Here is a 23659-nt window from a genome sequence, read left to right on the forward strand (position 1 = left end):
CTCCCTCTCTCTCTCTCTCTCTCTCTCTCTCTCTCTCTCTCTCCCTTTTGCACTCAGTTTTTTTCCCCATTTCATTCCTTCTCCTCCTCTCAGTGCCAGCAGCGCAGGGAGGCATCTGTATGTGCATCTGCATCCCAATCACAGGTAAAGCAGCTGCATTGTTGATTTTTGACAAGTCCATATAGTGTACGGGATACGTGGATCTTTTTTCCTTTTCTTTTTTTTTTCCTCTCGTGTGATTTGCATGTGTGGACAACACACAACTATAAGCGTCTCTGAGAAGGCATCCTAGGGGAAGGACAAGCAGAGGATTCCAGCAGCCAAATCAGGATGACTCCAAAGAGCACAGGCTTTCAGCAACTAAAGAAAGGCGCCACTTAAAGAGGATGGAATCCATGGAATATTTTTGAAACATCGTGACCTCCTGTTTATAAGCTTTGCCTTCACTTCTTTTAGTTTCACACATTTTATTCTGTTTTTTTTTTCTCTCCCCAGTCGATTCCTCTGTGGCGGAATGTTCTTCAAAAATAGATGGAAGAGGTCTCTAAGCTCTTGCTGCAGGATTAACAGACAGTGCACTGAGACAGTACTGTGCTGAGCGGACAGCTTGGGGAAATTTGATCCAAAGCTGACTGGAGGACCAGGAACACAGATGCAGTTACAGAATTATCCACCCTGTGATACAACTGGATGACAACACCCTTGCTCTAATTTTACCCTCTATCAGTGCTCGTCTCAAGGGTTTTCTTTTGACTTGATTAAAAAAAAAACTAATCGGATTCTCATTGGAATTTCGAAGCTCAAAAAAAAAAAAAAGGAATTGGAAGTGGATTCTAACAAATGATCCAACGTTTGACTTTTCTTCGAAGAAAAGAGCACCAAAGGTTGGCCATATTTTGGAAGAGTGTTGGGAGGAACACTTGAAACAAATTCGTGCCGAGGTTCATTTGGTTATGAAAGGATGATTTTGGAGCGTAGACATGCTGACTCAGCCATACTGGCTGCAGTAGGAAATATTTTTTCATCTTTGATGGAGTAAAGGGTGGGGAAGAAACAACAACCACTCAGTACGTTTCATCTTCTCGATTAGACAGCGCTGTTGCGTTTTTGGACTGTAAATGAAAGACAGATGCATGTCTGGTAAAAGCTTCGGACTTTTAATGCTGTGTTAACACATTAGCTACAGAGACTTTTTTGTTTTTTTTTTCCACTTACCTGTCTTTTCCCTGTTTTTCTTCTCCGCATCTTCGCATTGAATTTTCCTCGTTATCCATCTGTGAAAATCCAGACTTTTTTTTGATGTAGCTAGGACTAACTATGGACTACGTGCCTAGTCGTCTACGCCACCTCTACAGTTTTCAACTAATTGTCTGTGTTCATGTCGCCATGTCGAGTTTGTGTTTGCATGCATCTGATTCGCCACCTTTTATCCCCATGGTTGGACTGAATATTTGTTGCACAATCGCATAATTCTGTGTGATCACGTGAACTGCTTTTGCCTTTTTTCCTGATTGCTCCCCTTTTCTCAACAACTCCTTCAGATATTGTCATCCTAAAACTTTATTGTGATGTTCTATAAATGCCACATAGTACAGGGTTAACACCTTAGTGAACCAAAAGGAAGAGCAAGGAAGGATGAGTGAGTGTTCAGGAGCAGCCGTATCTGGAGTGGTGATCCTGGAGGAACCCGAGGCTCCTGGAGCTACCGGCCGTAGAGAGGGACAGGCCCAGGCACAAGGTCCCCTTCGTTGTGCTGTTTGGCCACGCCAACAGACATGGTTGTGTGTGGTCCCCTTACTTATTGGATTCATTGGCCTCGGCTTGAGCCTGATGCTGCTGAAATGGATTGTTGTCGGTACGGTCCGGGATTATGTGCCAACAGATTTGGTGGATGCTAATAGAATAGGCCAGGATCCTATTTTTCTCTCAAAGCCAAGTGGGATTCCTAAAAGTGCTGATACCATAACAGTCACGACTTCTACTACTACTACTACTACTACCACCACGACTACAGTCACTCCAACCGAGGACCTTGGGAATCCAACACCTAGAACTATAACTGTTGCAAAAGGTAGAACTCGTTTCACTGCTACCACAACCACAACTAACCCAAGAGGGGGTGGAGCCTCTGGTAGCCAAGTAACCCATTGGAATCCTGTTAATCGCAATGGACGCGGACCATCAAGTTTTACTACAACTGCAGTACCACGGACAACCTTAATCATAGGAGTGACAACATCCAGCCCGTCTCCAGCTAACCCGACCCATGACTCTACACTGATGTGGACTCGGCACACCACTACCGACCGGGTCTCCACTACAATCACCAGGCATGAGCATAGCCATCGCAAATCACGTAAGTAGCTGGTGCATTTTCTCTCTAAATTGCAATATTTTCAACAATTCTATTTACCACCAAAAGTGATGGAACATGAAAATGAAAGTGTGTACTGTTTATAGACCAGTTTAAATGGAAATTGTGCCTACATCTCTCGCATCTAGGTATTGGTATAGCTCACACTTGTCCAGGGTGAAAATTGCAGAAACATGATCAATAATATTGGCTTTTGCAGTTAGGAAATCTGAAGTGTTGCAGGCTCCAATAATCAATGATTGTGCTGTGGTTGGTTAAAACATTTTCTATGCCTTGTGTTGTGGAACTGTCGCAAATGTCACCAATGACACAGCCTTTAAAGGCAGGGGGGGTAGCTCAATGGTTTTCTCTACATTAACAAATAAAACACAGTACAGCATTTAATTTGTTGTAATGACAAGAATGACTCAGCCCAGACAAACTGTGAGATTGCTGCATTAGAGTCACTGAAGATACAGTGATTTAATTGCTGGATGTTGATTTTTTTTTTAGTTCATTACAGCTCTAGCCTCCAGGCTAACTAGCACATGTGTTGTTGATTCACGATTGGCGCGAAGTTGGAGAGAGACAATTTTTACAAAAAATGTTGTGCTTTGAGTTGATGCAGCGATTTGAGGTGTTAAATTTATCAAAGACCTAAGCATGTGTTTTTGTGCGTGTGTGGTTTTTATATGTTTTAAAATGTTCTTCTTGCACATCACATTAACACATTCATTTTAATAGAACATTTAAGGTCAAATCATTACATTTCAACATTTACCAAATTACCATTGACCAATTTCAGAAGGCCAGGACGCGTTTGTTGTTTGCTGTGATATAATTTGATTTCAATATGCAACTCACACAAAGAATACAAATTTGGTTTTTACTGATGATTTTATATTAGCAATCATAAACTTTACCAAAATAATCGATTTTCCACTTTCTACTGAGTTGTGGTTTCTCCTTTTGTCCTGATATTAATATATGTCTTTCTAGCCTACAAAAGAAACCAGGGAATGTTAATTAAAAAAAAAAAAAACTTACCAGGAGAAAAATTATTGGGCCATTCATCATCAGCTATTCTACTCTATTAATTAAGCATTAAAAGAGAATGTCATCTCCAACAAGTGCTCCTAAAAACCATTAAGCTCCAGTGATAGATACCTTTGGGAAAATATCCCTCTTTCCCCAGCCTGTTTGCAAAAGTTCATAGCCGAGTCATTTTTTTATTTTTTTTTTAATGCAGAATCCCCTTCTTCCTCACATCGTTTCTGTTTTACAACCCAAGTAATTCAATTACAAGACACCATCATGACATGCATTGTGTGAAAATGCTATGTTGTATCTGCTGTGTGTGTTTGGCTTGTGCTCAAAAAAAAAAAAAAGAAATTTATATTAATTCATGTAATGCCGCGCCATCTGGCCTCTTGTACTGGCACTCTCTTGGTAATTTACAAACTAATACTGTGTTATGGTGGTTCATGTTATTACTATTACTGCTTTTTACTTTATATTTGAATTTTATTTTTTCCAAATAGGATTTCGTGATCTTTGCTTTTCGAGTGTTCATGAAAGACAGGAAGCCCTTGTTAAACTAAATGCTAAATGGACCAGACAACTGGAAATATGATCTTTATTGGTAGGCAACTCACTCTCACATTGCACAGCAAAGTGCAATTCGTGCATTTGCTTGCCAAACTGTGCTGTAATTATAATTATTGTTATTATATTTTTAAATTGGCTGTGCCTCAGTTTTACAAAAGAAAATTACAGAGACCTCACAGTTTACAAGGTCATTTTAGCTTGATCTTTTTCTCCACAAAAACAAGTTAAAGAAAATATCCTGTATCCTCTAGTTGAGAGCTCTTTTTCTTAGGGTGGGATTAGAATTCTGTCAGACCGTGGCCTGGAGTTAGATGAACAGCCCATCACTTCCACAGTGGAGGAAGGGGAATTACAGGAGTCTCTTAATCAGTCACATAGACACACATCGGTTTTACAGCAACCTTAATGCTGAATGATCGCTTACACAACCTGTACAGGACCTCTTGGAAAAATACATCCTTTAAACAACATTTTGAGGAGTATACTTGTCAAATACAGGTCATATTTGTGCAAGTATATATATATATATATACTGTATATTGGGAACAAGTAGCTTAAACAAATATACAACATATCTGTGCATCAGAAATCAATGAACTAAAGACAAAACAGCGGTTGTGGAAGGTTCCGAACAGCTCCCCATTGAAAGCAGTGAATTCCTCACTTGTTTTCCTCGATTTTTACAATGCAATTGAAAGCAGGCCGAGATGGTTTGGCTATGTTTTGAAGAGAACTACTATATATATGGGACATTTGGCTATGTTTTGAAGAGAACTACTAGATATATGGGACGAGGAACGATAGAGCAGCTGCTAGGCAAGAGGAAAACCCCAGAGATTTGTTTAAAATTTTGCGAAAAATTAGACATTGAGACGGCTGACCTAAAAGTAGACGAGGGTGTACTTGGAAAAGTATCCTTATCAATCTGTCACTGCTCTCATTAACAGCGAACGTTATCAACTGTGCCTCAGATCACTGATGTCCGTCATTGAAGGCATCAATTTACATGTGACACTTAAACTATCCCGAGAGCTCAAAGGGACATTTGAAGAATTAAATGTGACTCCTGGCTCAGATGGATATGTAGATCAATAGATATAAAGTTATTTTACTGCTCCTTTAGGGAGCTTCTCTTTGGGGCAATTCAAGATTCAGTGAACAGCCCCATAAGATGAGTTAAAAAAAAGAAAGTCATAAATGTGTGTGAATTGCAGGATATCTTTAAGGCTAGTGCAGGTGTATCAATGTACGGAAGTATTAGGTGTACAGAATTACACATCAAAAATAGTTGCTTTATTGAATAAACTCCATGAGAGATTTGTTTAAAAGTAGCAACTGTGGTTGTAGAACTGACATGAAGTAGACTTAGAAAATGGTAACAGCTGTAGAGGAATTATCAAGAAATACAAAACCACATCATATTAAATATTAGGGGTGTCTGATATTAACTTTTTGCCGATATCCATATGCGGATATTGGCGATGAAATCATTCCAATTCCAATATCAACTGATACTGATAGATGCAGCCATTTAGGTTAAATGACACAATGACAATATTATGCCCAATACAAATAATAGTTCCACTTTAACTTTACAACTATTTTTAGGTCACATCATGTGGGCAAAATCCAGGCGTTGCATTTTCGGGTTTTTATTATCAGAAGAAAAACCAATCATGATTGTTATCGAAAATACGGAATTGCGCTAATAACAGCCCTAAAAATAAAATTTTACGCCTCTTTGTTTTGAATGTGTAACGTGATGGTCATCGGCTGTGTTCTATGTCCTGCCCTGTTCCTATACCTCCTATATGTCCAGATGTACAATATAATGTCACGGTGTCAAAGGGATTATTACATTTTCTTAAAAAAAAGGGCTATTAAAAAATAAACTTTGAACGCTAAAGGCTTGACGTTGTCCAGGAAGGACAGTTTGTTCAGTGCTGTCTTCTACAACCGACCACAAATCCAGTCCTTGTGATCATTTTCAGACTTCCTTTATTTAGTTTTCATGCGGCTTCCTGTAACTCCACTTTATCTCCCTTAGGCAGACTTTGATCTCACGCTGTGGTGCCTTCATGGCCTTTTTTGTGTCCTCTTCAGGCAGAGTTTGTCCGTCAGGCAGATTGTTAGTCCCTCAATGTCCTCCCCCATGTGGACGACTCACATCCGTTCCTTTAAAGTAGTCTCTCTCAGGGCTTCCTCTCTTTTAAGGAACCGTCTTCCAACAAAGCCCTGTGTAGCAAAGGGGAGTACTGCAGCTAACTGCGGATTGCTACTCTCAAGATTTTTTCAGTTAGTTGAGCTATGTGAACCTGGCTGTATCTCAAACATATTATACCCTAGGATCATTTGAATAAACTGTACAAGAATAACATTTAAACTTTCAAAGATAATTTGGCACATTTTGCCATTTAGTGCCATCAACAGAAATCACAGTCGAATTCTCGTAATGGATGAAACAGAAGGATTGAAATAAGCCTTTACTATACCTTGTACCAGTATTTGGTGGGCTGGATTAGAAAGCCCAGCGGGCAACATCTCGGTCTCAGGCCATAGTTTGCCATGGTTTACCATACCTTGTACCAGTATTTGGTGGACTGGATTAGAAAGCCCAGCGGGCCACATCTGGGTCATGGACCGTAGTTTGCCATGGTCTACTGTAGACATTGTGTCAAAAGTCTTGCTCTGTTTGCTAGCCTAGTTACTCGTGGTGTTTTTTTACTGGCCCAAAAGTTTGTCTTAAGAGACAGGTGCCAGGGCAGAATTGTTGAAAAAAATCACACAATCAATGTAAATTGAAAGAGAGAGCATTTCTTTGATACATATATGGGGAAAAAAATCATGTAGAGTAGGGTGGCGCTTTGGCCCAGAAGCAATGTCTCTGTCATTGGTGTGTTCACCTCCTGGGAAAGTTCGAATCCCAGTTAGGGCGGTTGGTACCTTCCAGTGGACTCGCCTGCAGGAAGGATTGGGGGTTGGTACGGTGCAGTGTGATTTGGGTGGCGACTGCTGCCCCCGCGACCCGGTAACGGATAAGCGGATGAAAATGGATGGATGGATGGATGGATGTAGAGTAGGGGTGTTAAATGTAATCATGCAAAAACGTTGTGGTTCAAACAGGGTTTGACATTTATTGAACCATCAATTGCGTCTTTCACGATGTGGGTCACAAAATCAATGTACATTATGGGAGATTTGTGGGTTTTGTACACAAATGTAAACACGGGCTTGATTAGAATCGGAATTTTAAGAAGAAGCTTTGTGAATAACTCCTGCACTGCGCTGTACCCATCCATAATCAATAATTATGACTCTTTAAGATAGTCATTTATTTCAGGACAACTATACGCATGATGAGCCCTGGTGGACCATATCAAATGATATGGCGGGCCAGATTTGGCCCAGGGGCCTCTAGTTTAACACACCTGATGTAGAGGATCAATGTAAACACGCACTTTTTAAAAAAAAATTATTTTACTTTAAATGATTTTGTCCGAATTTGCAGGCATTATATACTGCAGTTTAATTGGAAACTTCAGAAACATACCTTATAAAAATATATATATGTTTTGTAAAGTTTACAAAAGAACATTTTAACATTGGCATTAAAGTAAATGTTCCTGCTATGCGTTATCCTTGTAATATTGTGTCCTAGTGCTGAAACTACCTCTCGAAATGGAAAAAAGCAGGATTGGTTTTCAGGCATGTCTGCTCAGACACACACACACACAAATCCATCTGAACTCTTTTATGATTAAACCAGCATGCGTATTCCCATGGTTTTAAATGATAAATGGCTGGTCTCCACTTCACTAACGCTGCCTGGGTAGCTTAGTACCGCTAAAACATTAGATGACATGCGGCGTTCCTAAAATTAAAAAAAAACATTTGAGTCAGTTAATACTTAAGGTACTTTACAAGAATACTGTGTTCAACCATTTGCTAAGTACGGCTAAATCCTAGTCATATCATGTCATTAGGCGGTTTAATTTCACGGGGATGCCCCGTGTATTGGGCCTGACGTCACATTGATTCATTCTGATGAAATGTCTTGCGGGGGCAGAACTGATGAAATATTGATGACAAGAAAAAGAAACATGTTCAATATGTAGAGGACAGTGTAAATAATTGAAGATGGCCCTTTGACGAATTATGCCATGCTAAGAAATTCCCTTTACACGCACACATGCGGAGAAAATGTAAGTGTTTCCTAGCGTAACAAACAGGATACCGACTTTTGACCATTTGAAAAAAAAAAACATTTTGTTTTTCTCCATATCTTTTTTATATATCATTTCTTTATCTATAAGGTGCAGACAATAATGCAAAAATTGCTTAAAAGTTGCAGGTGACTACTACGGCAGCTTTATGGTCTAATCTAAAATCATCTGCACAAGCAATCCAGAGAAAGCATCTCTAAAGTCCTTAATCCCCCAGGTGACTGCCTGCTAATGGCAGGCTGAGCTAGTTTTATCACAAAAAGCACTCCCTGTGTATTCAGTATTTAGGAGAGCAAAACCAAATGTCCCTGACCACAGCCTCTGGACCAGTGTAGGGTCAGAGGGTCTTATGGGATGAGGCTGCAGAGCAAGAAATACAGTCCTGGACGAGAGTATTGGCAGGAATTCTTCTCCAAATCTATTTTAGGGTATTTTTCAGTTAATTCGTAATTTAAGCTAACGGTAAGATCCTTCTCCAATATGGTCCACTGTTTTGATGACACCATGCTCAAACCCATTCAATTACTGGCCCATTAACTTAAGCTGAATAGATACACCAAAATAAACTGTCAAACTACCAGGTTCCAGGTTTTATTCAGCTGCGAGAGTACTACAACTACTTCTTAAAATGAAATGAAATGAAAGACTGTGAATTAACAACACTTTATCTCCTTTCTCCATTATTGACAATGGAGCCAAGACTTTTGTAGGCTTAGACTGACTTTGTTTTTTATATGTAAGGCATACCACCAGGAATATTCTAGGTTGGGCTGTGCCATATTAAACCAGTTTAAGTAATTGTAATCTATCGATCTATCCATCTATCCATCCCTCTACCTATCATCCATCCATCTATCATCTATCAATCTATCTATCTATCTATCTATATATCTATCTATCCATCTATCTATCCATCTATCCGTCTATCTATCCATCTATCTATCCATCTCTCCATCCTTCTATCTATCATCCATCCATCTATCATCTATCAATCTATCTATATATCTATCTATCTATCTATATATCTATCTATCCATCTATCTATCTATCATCCATCCATCTATCAGCTATCCATCTATCTAGCTATCTATCTATCTATCTATATATCTATCTATCTATCTATATATCTATCTATCTATCTATATATCTATCTATCCATCTATCTATCCATCTATCCATCTATCCATCTATCCATCTATCTAGCTATCTATCTATCTATCTATATATCTATCTATCCATCTATCCGTCTATCTATCCATCTATCTATCCATCTATCTATCCATCTCTCCATCCTTCTATCTATCATCCATCCATCTATCAGCTATCCATCTATCTAGCTATCTATCTATCTATCTATCCATCTGTCCAGTGAAAACAGGCTCAGATTTGCTGTTTTACTAGTCACTGAAACAAGAACTAATTGAACGCGGGCAACTGCTTATTCTGAATGCACGATGAACTCCATTAAAGTGTCAGCACGGATGGAGCATTTCGCATATGCTACGACCCCAAGGTCGTGTGTATGAAACACATGTATATATTCATTAATGTTACCCAATAAAATGATATTCACATATTAGCATTTATACTCATCAGCTACATATACCTTTAAAGAACATGTCAAACTCTGGACCTGATAAATTAAAAGTGTTTTTGTTTCATTACACAGCAATAAACAATATTTGCAAATTGAATAAATGGTTATCAATTGCAGAAACATTTGGTGCCAGATGGAACGTTCAACAAGTGTCAAAATAGTGCCCTTTCACAGATATACAATTAGGATTAGCTTAATTTTCACGTATTTTCCTAGCCATCAATTTTCACAAATTTGACAAAGGTTTTCTCCCTTTCAGTTGTAGATGATAATTATTCTCACGTGTGTGTGCCTGTCCGAAGTGTAAGGTGGCTGATTATGCATGCACCGTGCCCCCTCAACTACCCTCCGAGCCATGTGAGATATCGATCCAAGTAAAAGTTGCATTTTAATGCTTTGCCACTCAGCAGTTTCGCAGGCTTTGCCCGACCTGCGTATGAGTGTGTGTTCTGATTATCCCGGGCTCACTGCATTTTACTGTGGTTATTTTTAGCATCAAAGTGTGCGGCCAGTTTTTCTCAGTGAGGATGCGCACCCGGTCCTTTCTGGTGGAAGTGACAGAGTCGGGAAAAAAAAAAAAATCACAGAAGCAGGAACAGACGAGGCAGCTCAAGTAATGACTTCAGCGTCTATACAGGCTGTCAAAGCCATAGATGTATTACAGTTAGGGCGGAGAAAACCGTGATGAGATATCACTCTGTTTTGTATATGATTATTTTTAGCGAGGATGCCATTTTGAAACTTCCGAGGCAACACAGCAGTCTGAGACCGAAACAATGAGTCTAAATATGTGAGAGGCTATTTTTCCAAGAAATCAGAGCCATTACACCACTTGGTACAGATTATGTTGCTGCACAGGAGATTTCCTGGGGAAACAGGAAGCCTTGCTCGAAGGTCACTTTCACCTTGATGGAAAACACAACTCAATAATACACATAAATATGCAGAGTGGTTTCATATGCCAGACATCAGTCCTCTCTGATCTTTCTGGTCAGATCAATATATCCTATCAAATATAGCATTAGGCATGTGTTTGTGTGTGGGAAACAGACAAATGAATCTATTTTGTTTTGTTTTGTTTATTTGGAAGCAATACTGCTTCTTTCTAAGGTTTATTTATTGTAAAAATGTTGAGTGCAGTATGTATGGAATCTGATGTGTCTATAATAATAATAATAATAATACAATTTTGTTGTGATCTGCTTGTCAACATGCTACGGTATTGGAGGTTTGTATTTATGGTTTCCAGGCCAAATTTGCAAAAAAGCAAAAAAGTATGTGCACCATATTTGGGGAACTAAAATAAGTATGAACAGATATTTGGATGTCTGGACGCATAACACTGTCTGTATTCACAATACAACCAATCTAAAAATCATATTTGTTTTAACTGGAGCATTAATCGCACTAGCCAAAAAAATGCATAATGAAGAAGAAAAAAACATATATAAGTCACTCCCACAGCTAGAGTGCCCTCTAGCGGCTGTCAGTGTGAAAATAACAAACGGATACATTTTCAGTGGTACAGGAGTAGCAGACACTAGTAAACAAGCCTAGAGTGTCCTCTAGCGGCAGTAAGTGTGAAAATCATATGTTGTAGGTTGCACCTGAGTATAAGTCGCAAACCCAGCGAGGTGCGACTTACAGTCGACAAAATGCGGTACCCTTATTAGTACAGGGTTCAATATTCAAAATCCAAATACTCATAGTTGTACTCAGTACTTCTACTACCATATGAGCCATTTAATAAAATAGCTGAAGATGTGCTAAATAATTTAATGTCTCTTCTCAGTTAAAGTCGATAGACAGTAGACTAGGAGTTTACAACTGACACATTTTTGTTTTTACTTAATGGGGCAACATTGTGTTCATTTACTTAATTGTCATTCATTAAAATTTTAATCATTTAAATAATTGCTTGAAACAAAGAGGAAAATAGTGTTGCTATGTTTACTGGTGTGGGGCTTTGGCCCAGAGGCAATGTCTCTGTCATTGGTGCGAGGGTTCTCCTCGTGGGCAGGAAGATCGGTTGGTACGGTGCGATGTGATTTGGGTGGTGGTTCTGAAGACTGCTGCCCCCACAACCCGATAACGGATAAGCGGATGAAAATGGATGGACGGATGGATAGATGGATGGATGTTTACTGGTCACCAATTAAATTGCTGTGAAAGCTCTGCTCGCATTCTGTCTAGTTCGCTGTTTTACCTCAGCAAGTTTTTACTAAACTATACTTTTTAATATACCATTTTTTCTTTAAATCTTAGTGTTATTGATATGTTGTCCAATACTAGCACAGTGTCGTTCAAAGCCTTTTTGTATAAAACGTTTTTGCTTGATACACCCTTCTACTAATTAGAAGGGAAATACATTTTCTGTAAGCATTTTTACGACTTTGTAGCTCATTGTATATACATATATCAATATTTCTTATTATTTAAAATTCCTTGAGAAGCGGGAAGCGGCCTGTCACCCCTCCAGCAACACTTGGATCCTTCCTTCGTTCTTCCTCAATCTTCTTCTCTCTCTGCCCACTCAGTTCATTTACATTTACATTACATCCAGCTGGAGTTGATTTGGTAGTAAGTGATAGATGGTAAGGTTGGGAGGCTGTCTACAGGAATGGGCTCAGAGAGGGTTAGCGGTGTCAGCTGTTTACAAGGTAGCATGCGCAGCTGTCTGATAGAATATAGAACTCTTGTTAGCAACTTCGTGCCTACCGGTGCTGGAACTGCTGTGCACATCTATTTATGGGATATGAGGATTCAATATGTGCGACTCCCCGCGCTTGCTAGAATAGCTTATGGTACATAGCATACAAAGGATGTTTTTTTACTTGGATGTGACTTCATCAGTAAAAATGACATATAGCACCTTAGTTACCATATGAACACATTCCACATGTAAGGATCTTTTTTTGTTTTTACTTTTTTAAAGTAGGCTACTACAGAATTAGAATGGCAATGATCTATTTCAAGCTGCAAGAAGTTACTGAGGCTAGCACACATGCCTTTTAATGTTATACATTATCATAATCTTCATCATTGTTCTTCTACTTCTTAAGAATAAGAGACTGATCTTTTTCCTTTTTTTTTCTTCTTTGATTTGCATTTGCAAATAACCTAGAAACCAGTCTTCTTTTATTTTTTTATTTAACCCATGAAGCACAGATTATCTTGCCTCTGGGCTTTGCTAGCAAAAAGGAACATTGCAGTCAAAATATCCATATCCTAAAGCAGGAGTCCCCAACCCCTGATACAGGACCGATGACGGTCCATAGGTCACTTGGTACTGGGTCACAGTGAAAAAAAAATGTACTTCAACCACATGGATTAAATAATCTAGTCATATCCCTTTACTTTTCATTCAAAGATAATCTGGCAATGTTTCAGAACAACAGGTCATTCAGAACAGAAATGATGATCCTTCAATGATGGCGCAGTACTACTGCTCCGCTTTAGCGGCTAATACCAGCCGACCAGTCTTTGGTACAAAAAAGGTTGGGGACCACTGCCTTAAATAACATAGAGTTGAAAAAAAGATAAATTAGTTTCATGGTTTCATTTAAAGTTTCATTTTCTCCAGAATCTGTTTTATTTAGGGTATCTGAGAAACAAATCTGCTTCGACAAGTTTCCTCATAATGTGTTCCCTCCAGTGGTTTAGCAAAGGTCTTAATGATCTAAAAGTCAACAGGAACGACTTGAGAGGTAATTGTTAACTCGCCTGCGTTTAATCACAAAAACAAGTTCCGAATGAGGATCCCTGCAGTTTGAATACAAATTTAAGAGGCCAAACATTTAAAAGTCATCACGGAGTAATTAGGTCAACCTTACAAATTGTCACTTCCTCCTGCCTTGTTATTTTAAAATCCAGAAATGCTGCAATCTCGGGAAATAGTTCAGCTTTAAATCTTTGCAAGTTGATACCAGCTGCTACGTATGTGGACTGTTGTCTATGATTGCGATAATGTTGCCTTTTTTCTTTCATGTTGCTGTGAAAACGGTTTACAACCAAAGGCCTTACTATTTAATGACGTACATAAATACTTGTTCTAACACTGGGAAAACTACATGTTTCTTCAAGGGCAATTATACATACTTGTCATTTTGTTGAATGTTTTGCTGTTTTTTTTTTTTTTTATCAATTAGTCTTGGTGAAAATTGCCTGAGCGCTTATTCCACTGCAAAAAGCTTTAAAATATGTACATGAAATAGAAGAGAAAATATTGTATATCTAGATAACGGATGGCTCGATACACCTTTTTTAATGTCTGATACCGATACTGCAACCTGCTGATACCTATATCAATCCGATACCTTATTTCCTTCTCGAGCATGACATTTCCGATATTTTAATAACTGACTGAAAGTCCAGTTCGTCTTCGAGACTCAATGTGAGGGTTATGAGATGGGGCTACGATTTAATACTGCATTGTTTGACGTGAAATTCTAGATAGCACGACGACGCACAAGATATGAGCTATCTATTTTATGGATAGATACTGCGAAAGACATCATACATGTTCTTACCCAGAACACTGTAATGCTTACTGTAAATCAAAGCTCCACATAATGTTTACAGCTGTCAGGAAAACAATCTCTCATAGTGTCTGAACCGGTGCTTTATATTATTACCGTTATCCTTTTCTAAGGTTTGCCACCTGTCATGGAAGTGTACCAGCTTAGATGTAGAATATTTAAGGACCTCAAACCATCCATTTTGCAATATAGAGTATATTTAAAACGCTAACGCCCTTTGTTGTATTTTGTGAAAACATGATATGAGTCCCACCCATATGTTTGCCAAATGGAGATAGATGTATTCAAATCAAGAAGCGGTTCTGTTCAGACGACTGCACTGGGTTAGTTATAGGGAATGTAAAGCAAGGAAGGTCAATTTAATGATACGGATATGGTTGAAATTATTAAGGTTTTTTTTTTTTTTAATCTGATCAAAGTGAAGCTGCGGATTAATCACAAATTATTACATTTTATCATCACTGTAATAACCTCACTTAACGACGGAGTTACATTCCGAAGGCCCCCGTCGTTAAACGATTTTTTTTACTTCGATGGCTGAGATTGTCGAATGTGAGAAGCCACAACTGTTAGCGATCGCTTGGGCCTTCTCACCGCCCTCACACTCCTTAATTATTTTCATTTTTATGTCTGGATCGATGGCGTTCCTTTGCTTCGTTAAGAGCGGCTCTAGCAGGAGAAGTTGTAGTCTTACGTTTTTCCAGACATCATGAGGGGGATGAAATTCTTCTATACTGTAATTACTTTCCAAATCCTTAGTGTGAAACTGTTTGGTGAGATGGGATATGCTGCCGCTGCCTGTTGTGCTAGATCCCGAAATCACACACGTGACAACTCCACTTCGAGTGCATTCTGCTCGTTGTGACAGCTATTCCTTGTTTCTAAAAGCATCCTTTTAAAATGTGGAAAAAGCCTATCGTAACTCGAGACGTCGTTAAACGAATACATCATTAAGTAAGGACCAGCTGTATATCATGATAGATCAACATTTTTAATATTTGACAAATTGTTTCTGTACACTGCTGGAACATTAAGACAAATAACAGCAGGTGTGAATCATGTCTTTTTTTTATTTATGACTTGATATGAAAAAAGTCAAGAAAATACACAAAACTCGAACTTTGATTTCACTTCAAAGAGTTTCTGTTTTGTCATTACTATGTGCCCTTGTAGAACGCATCGTGAGTTGCTTTCTTAATTCGGTGAAGCTGTTGCTCCGGTCTTTGGTCCCTCACAATCCATTTAAACATTTGTTTCAGTCATCGTGGCAGCTGTAGACTCACTTACTACCCTGCACTCGTGAGACTTTTCTGATGAAAGCCAGGCGTCAGACCTGAAGTTGGAGCCTCCACACACAAACGCTAACACAAGGCAGGGCATTAGGCCAGGCATGAGCAAACTGAGGCCTGGGGGCAAGTATGTGGCCCGTTCAGCTTTTTAATCCTAAAACTTTTCCAAATTATATAATTTAATTATATTCTCATTATACTTCTGCCTTTTCCCTGCAATACCCATGTTTCCCCAATAGAAGGGGTAGAAAATGATAACTTTTACATGTCATTTCTCTTAGTTCACACGAACGTTCCATCTATCTGTTCCTATAGAATAATGCGGTGTGTCAATTAAAGAAAATGAGACACATAATATGCAACTGTTTATAGTTAATTGATCACCAATCGTGACTATATATTGATAAAATAATTCATAAATGCGTTAATTTTTTTACAGCCTGTAAAATTAAGGCATTCATTTTTTTTATACATTCAGGGATTTTAAAAATGACTAGTAAACATTTTACTCTGGGGTTAGCCGGGGTTTCACACTCGTGCGCTCGAGAGGTTTATCTGCATGCCGTACGAAATGGAAAAAGCAAAACGTGAAACACCTGGGGAGCCCAATTATAAGAGCGTTGAGTCCTTCAAGCACTTGAAATTAGAATAAGCGTTCCCCAGCTTCTTCTACCCTGCTCCACATGGTTCGGTACTTTTTATCTGTCCCCTCGCTCTGCCAGGTTAGAGGGGCTTAACAGTGCTTTGCTGCAGGTTGCAACAACAAAGGAAGAGATAAATGAGTGAAAGATTCGTTCAGAAGGCGAGAAGAGCGAGCAGACAGGATGAGCTGAAGGGGTTTGATCTGTGGAACATCTGTCAGAAAAATGTAGAAGCGTGTTGCCAGGAAGTAAACTGGCACCTGAACAGAGACAAATAGAGGCAGGTGTCTCAGAGGAGAAAGATACAATTGTATGTCTGTGTCCCACTTAGCTTATAGCAGTGGTTCTCAATTATTTTCTGTCATGCCCTCCTTGGGGACAGAATTTTTGAAATACTATTGAGAATCTGAATATGTATATTTTTATCTGTATAAACCACTGTATGAGTTGCTGCCACCTAGTGGCTGGAGGCTTGTTATCATTCAAGAATTACACCAGTGGTACACTTATGTCCACATGCATGCCATATTCCACTGGAAGCCCCTCAAGCCCAACCTGGCACCTCACCGCGCCCCCCTAGGGGCCCCCACCCCACTATTTGAGTACTGCCTTATAGTATGTGATGGATTGATGCTTAGTTTTCCCACTCGACTCTTTGTTTCCCTGTTGGTCTCTCAGTAAACATGGATATATTTTGAATTGTCATTATTCTTAGTACCTATCTCAGTCACCTATGCTAACACAGTGGTATAAGAAGGTATCAGAATAGGAGTTGGCGACGTAACCACAAAACACCGTAGGTCAAGGACATCATAAACCCAGACTCCACCCCCCCGTAGTTACTGCTATTGTGGGAAGCTGCATTTTCACAAACACACACACACACAAACCCCCCATTGGATTCCTATTTTTTTTCATTTGTTACTTGTCAATATAATCAATTCCTCAGTAGGTCAGCATTTCACACCCTGACCTTGACATTTCAGACCACCCACCTTCTCATGTTTTCTCCATGTTTGTATGATTTTTTTTTTCCCCCCGGTTATTCAGATCTCACTGCCTAAAAACCTGCACATTTCATACCGTGCTGTGTACTTCATAATTGTGAGTTATTTATGACCCCAAGTCGATGAAATGAAGGTCAAAGGTCAACAATGTGAGTGTGAATGCATGTTTGTTTCTGTCAGTGGTCTACGATGCTCTGGTCACCTTTACCCTATGACCACTAGGAGTTGATCCAGATCTTTCCGGGACTCTAAACGGGATGAAACAGATGGATGGATGGCTGGATGGATGGATGAGTGCATAGATTGATGGATTAGTGGATGGATGGATGGATAAATCATTGTTTAAATTGATGGATGGATGGATGGTTGGATAGATAGATGATGGATAGATGGATAGATAGATAGATAGATAAATAGATGGATAGATGGATAGATAGATGGATAGATGGATGGATAAATCACTGTTTGAATTGATGGATGGATGGATGGATAAATCATTGTTTGAATTGATAGATGGATGGATGGATTGATGGATTGATGGATGGATAAATCATTGTTTGAATTGATGGATGGATGGATGGATTGATGGATGGATGGATTGGTGGATTCAATTTAAACCACAATTGGAATATTCTCCCTAATTCCTATATCACAGAAGAAAATTGTAAGACATCACTAGACCTAGGCCGCAGTGGTGGCTTGGTGGTTAAGGAAGCGAACTTGGCCTCAGGTTCGAGTCCAACAGCTGCCAAGTTACCACTGAGGTGCTCTGAGCATGGCACCGTCCCCACACACTGTGCCCCGGGTGCTTAAAGCTGCCCACTGTTTACCTCGGTGATCTGTTAAAAGCAGAGGTCACATTTGGTGGTGTGCTGTGTCACAATGACAAATAATTCCCTTTCACTTTCTCACATTATTAAATGTATTTTGGTATGTGTGTGCCTTCTACCAGATGTGTGTGCGAAGATGAGTCACAACCACCAAGCTGTCCATTGCTTAGATTCTTTATACAGTAAATTGTTGTCTTGCATTTTAAAAAAGGTAGAAAGTCTGGATTTGTATTTATGATTTTAAAACATCCATCCATCCATTTTCATCTGCTTATCCGTTACCGGGTCGCGGGGGCAGCAGTTGCCACCCAAATCACACTGCACCGTACCTAAACCTTCCTGCGGGTGGTGAGTCCACTGGAAGGGACCAACCGCCCTAACCGGGATTCGAACTTGCCCAGGAGGTGAACCCTGAGGTTCCACACCCATGACAGAGACATTGCCTCTGGGCCAAAGCGCCACAAATTTAAAACAAACACAAAAAGAAAATCATCTAACAGATTATTACAAGGAATACCAATATTAAATATTTATATATGTTGTATTTATTTATATGAGTTTGTGGAGAAATCAAATATTTTGCAAGGTCTTGCATTAGTAACTGTCCAACGATGCTGGTATGATGTTGCTTCTTTATGACGCACTATCTAAGATTCATTCAGGCTGCTTCTTCAGCATATTGATTTCCACGGTAGTTTATTTACGCCTTTCTCCCCAGAACTTAAATAATGGATGATTCCTCTAACGGTACCATCATCAAAGTACTCTAGATATCCACATACTGTTAGCTGCCACTCTCGTACCTCTTGCCCTCTTAATCGACATTAGCAAACCAACACGCCATACACTGACTTGATCCATCTAACTCGATCAGGGGCATCCATTTCCAGCATATTGCACTTATACTCAAGGATGCACAGGCGCATTCGTTAATGTACATGAGTATGGCTAATGCCCATGTATCCTTCGGACTGCGAATTAGAAGTACACACGCACAGGAAGACTTCGCAGGAAACACGTCTTGTATTTTGTTATGCAAAACTACAAGGATACATTTGCAACATAACAGATGCTCATGTAGACACTTGGACATGTGTGACACGGGGGGGGGCAGGGGGGTCACCAGCCCTTGCCATTGTCCTTTGACGCAGCATTAAGAGGCTTAACGTGAGTGGTCACTTGATTTAGCTAGGGGCTAGTCCAGATCAGACCGAGCAGAGGTCCACACCGGAGCACATGTGTTCTTTTGCCGCTAACCTTTCCCTCTTCACATCTGCATAGTGTTCCTACTGGGATACATGCACACATTCATGTCCTCTCAATTAATCATGTGCTACAAACACTTTCTTGCCCACAAGTATCTTCCTTCACATACAACAGTAACATTTTCAGAAATCTGAAAAAAAAAAAAAATAATACTTTGCTTTTTGTTAACATTTTACAAATCAATTATTTATTCATCTTTTAGAGCACATGTGTCAAACTCAAAGCCCAGGGGCCAAATGCGGCCCGCCAAGCCGTTTTTGTGTGGCCCGTGGGAGCTTAAAAGGAATTTAGTAAGGTTTCTTAACCTGAGAAAATAAACTTTTTTTTACACAGTAATGAACAATATTTGTACCTTGATTAGATAATAATCAACTCCAGAAACATGTATTAGTCTGTTATGGAGCAGTTACATCTATAACCGGATGTAACTGGTTATAGATGTAACTGCCAGTGCCACCCGTTACTACTACCACTACTATCTTTTAGACTTTTATTCTGTTTTTATCAGAGTCTGAATGACATATTATTTTACAGTATTGCCAGATTATATCCATCTATCTATCCATCCATCCATCTATCCATCTATCTATCCATCCATCCATCTATCCATCTATCTATCCATCCATCCATCCATCCATCCATCCATCCATCCATCCATCCATCCATCCATCCATCCATCCATCCATCCATCCATCCATCCATCCATCCATCCATCCATCCATCCATCCATCCATCCATCCATCCATCCATCCATCCATCCATCCATCCATCCATCCATCCATCCATCCATCCATCCATCCATCCATCCATCCATCCATCCATCCATCCATCCATCCATCCATCCATCCATCCATCCATCCATCCATCCATCCATCCATCCATCCATCCATCCATCCATCCATCCATCCATCCATCCATCCATCCATCCATCCATCCATCCATCCATCCATCCATCCATCCATCCATCCATCCATCCATCCATCCATCCATCCATCCATCCATCCATCCATCCATCCATCCATCTATCCATCTATCCATCCATCTAAAATCATTTACTGTAACTTGAAAGAAGTTAAAAACATCACAATGTTCAGAGAGTTTCATTATACATAAAATGAGTAGTGGCCTGGAATGATGTTTGAGGTCAGCCATGTGTTCAATTAAAAAAATCACGTTGTATTTGTTTCATTGAAATGTATTTTATATAACAAATACATTATACTAAAGTAGTTACTAGTCATTACCAGACGTTTTTTGTTTTTGTTTTACCAAAACCCTCTTTCAGACTTAGCTTAGAAATTAGCCATGGACGATACCAGAATTTTTGATTTGATACAATACCTTTAACCTTTTACCGATACCAGTATCGATATTTTCCGATACTACCATAACATATAAGTCATAAAAAATTACATTACTTCATTTTTACACAATGTACCGTAATTTCCGGACTATATACGTCGCTACTTTTTTCACTAGCTTAAACAATGATGCGGCTAATTTTTATATTTTTACGGGCTAATGAAGTTCATACTGCTAAGGATCAATGACTGTGATTTTATTTTTACTATAAATGTATTATATCTCTATGTATAGCTACTACAACTACATGTGTAGATAATGTATAGATACATAACTTTAATGAAGGTAAATTGTACCACAATTGCTAAATAATATAAATTATAAATATTTATAGTTTATGTTGTTATTCTTTGTTATTGTATTCTTTGTTTTATAACATTTGATTTGTCTATTGTTTACCGTACTGATGAATAGATTTCATTTAAATGTTATCGTCATAATACAGTTGGACGGTAGAGCTCCACCCTATGGTGAACGTTAACTATAAACTAAAGGACATAATTAATTTAATTTAAAAAAAATTAAAAACACAAAATACACACTATGCACACACGATTTGTTCAAAAATAAACAAACGATTGATTTTTTTAATTTTTTTTTGTTTTGTTTGTTTTTGAATTTCTACAACACATAAATGTACTTCACTGTCATTGTGACATTCATCTGTTCCCTTAGGTTATTTCTTATGCAAAAAAAATGCAGTTTTGGAGACTGACTAAAATCGAACTGTAAATACAGGAGAACTATCAAAGACCGAACCTAGTAGTTCAGTAAATAATGCAAAAGAACGGCTCCTTTAAAGTTTGATTGGTCGCACCAGATTATGCCGATCACATAACACCCAACTCAAATATTCACTGCGGAAGTGTGTGACATTGTGCACTCATGTGTATCCTACACGGGAAAGCGTTTGTGTTCGTGTACAGATGACTGGGTTTCCAGATGAATCTAGACTCACTTTGTTCACAACGGGTAATCCATCATGTCTCTTGCCTGCGAGGAGGAAAAGGCACAACAAACAAATCTCCTTTATTCCACTGCTGAATGCAGTGTTGGGCTAGCTGTCCCATAATGTAGAATTTATGGATAGTAAAACATCTTGTGGGCTTAACAACACATTAGCTCTTACAGATTTTGCTGAAAATTAACCGAGAAACATTGACAAAAAAAAAAAAAAAAAAAAAAAAACAAGTAATGGTCTGTGATGAAAGGCGATTTTAAATACAGGCTAGTACTTAAAAGTATGGCGAAATAAAATATGTTGTTTTATACTCAACTCAGGTCAAGTTTAAGGTTATTTAATGTTATTATAAAAGGCATGTAATGTTTATCTGTAATAAAAGAATATTCCATCCACCCATTTTCATCTTATCCATTACCGGGTCGCGGGGGCAGCAGTCTCCACGACCGCCACCCAAATCACACTACACATCGTACAAACCTGCAGCTGGTGATTCCACTGGAACATACCAACTGCCCTAACTGTGATCCGATCTTTCCAAGGAGGTGAACCCTGGGGTTCCACACCAATGACAGAGACATTGCCTCTGGGCCAAAGCGCCACTAATAGAATATAATTTATCTTAAATAAAAGGTTGATGTTTATAAATAATACTACCCACAAAATACTTTTCCAAAATGGCTTAGTCACGTTAAAAAAAAAAAGTACATTTAAATCATTAGAATACATTTTTTTAATAAACTTTAATTTGAAACTTTACTTCAAAGGGCCCTGCCTTTCTTCCATCTTTCTAGAGTTAGCCCTGAGAGACAGGTCTTTTATGTGTGAAGCAGGACCTTGACAAAGATGAAGGAACCTGCGGAGAGAGAGGGGAAAAATGAAGGAAAATTTGAAAAAGAAGCTTACGGACAAAATTGCATTTCCATTTTAATATAGGCATATAAAGTGGGCTGAGGTGAGGAGTCAAACATTTATTAGAGTTTCAGTTTAAAGTCACGGTATATACACAGGCACTTTGTTTGGGTTCAGTTGGTGGAAGGGTGGGAGGGCGCTCTCAGAACACTGAAGGGAAGATAAGAAACAAATGGTCGAATCCCCAACTGTACCTGAACGTATTTCGCATAACAGCTGCAACTTTGCCTTGACGACGTCATAATCTGTCTATACCTGGTGCTTTGCATCTGTTGTTAAGGTGTAAATTGGACAAGTTTTTGACACGAAATTGACCGAAGTAGAGCCAGAGTAGACCAGCAATATACCTGTTTGTTTTGTTTTTCATTTTCGTAGGTTTAACAAACAGCTTTATTTAGGAATAAATAAGCTTTGTAAGTACCATAGCAACAGATGTTTTCTGCGGGAGATGAAAGTAAAAAAAAAAAAAAAAAAAGGAAATGAAATAAAAGGCAGGCTGAAGGAAAGTAATTTGAGATCTTTTTTTTTATAACTGGGCCCTAATGTAAAAATGTTTTCTGAGACTCAATCGTAAAAATACAGAATTCTTAAAATGCACAGGTAAATTGAGGTTATAAAAAATGTATTAACTTGCTGGTAATACAGCGTATGTAATCAACACCGATGCAAATTTCTTACTTTAGATGTTAAGTGGGCAGGACCAGTGCAATCGTAACCTAATTAAATGTAAATAACAATTAGTCCATGTTTTTCCCCATTTGTTTTCATGCAATTTACTAGTATATTAGATATTTATTATTATTTATTCATATTTAATGAAATATAATTTTACAAAAATATTCTGAAAATGAAGTGTTTTGTGTATTTTGTTTCAAAATTCATCAAGCGGCCCAGGTTGAAATGAAATATAATTTTACAAAAATATTCCGAAAATGAAGTGTTTGTGTATTTTGTGGGCCATGTGTACAATAGAAACATATACATGTTTATAAAAAGTTCAGCTATTTTTCCCTTTGCTAGTTTCTTATCCCGTCCAATCTGGCCTTCTGTCTTATCGAAATTCTTTTTCTTT

The 23659-nt window shown here is 38.6% G+C and overlaps 1 protein-coding gene across 4 annotated transcripts in view; it reads left to right on the forward strand.

Moving 5' to 3' along the window:
* nrg3a (neuregulin 3a) overlaps window positions 1–23659 on the forward strand; it is a 280899-nt gene that overhangs the window by 16717 nt on the left and 240523 nt on the right. Inside the window, exons 1-2 of one of the 4 annotated variants that reach the window (XM_008322588.3) lie at window positions 39–144; window positions 496–2356. In XM_008322588.3, the coding sequence (XP_008320810.2) occupies window positions 1636–2356 (721 nt within the window). In that variant the 5' untranslated portion in view covers window positions 39–144; window positions 496–1635. Of the gene's footprint in view, window positions 1–38; window positions 2357–23659 lie in introns of those variants that run through there. The other 3 variants (XM_025060603.1, XM_025060601.1, XM_017037296.2) reach the window with 3 other exon arrangements.

Source organism: Cynoglossus semilaevis, chromosome 12 (assembly GCF_000523025.1).
Source record: "Cynoglossus semilaevis isolate Cse_v1.0 chromosome 12, Cse_v1.0, whole genome shotgun sequence".
Taxonomy (NCBI): Eukaryota; Metazoa; Chordata; class Actinopteri; order Pleuronectiformes; family Cynoglossidae; genus Cynoglossus; species Cynoglossus semilaevis.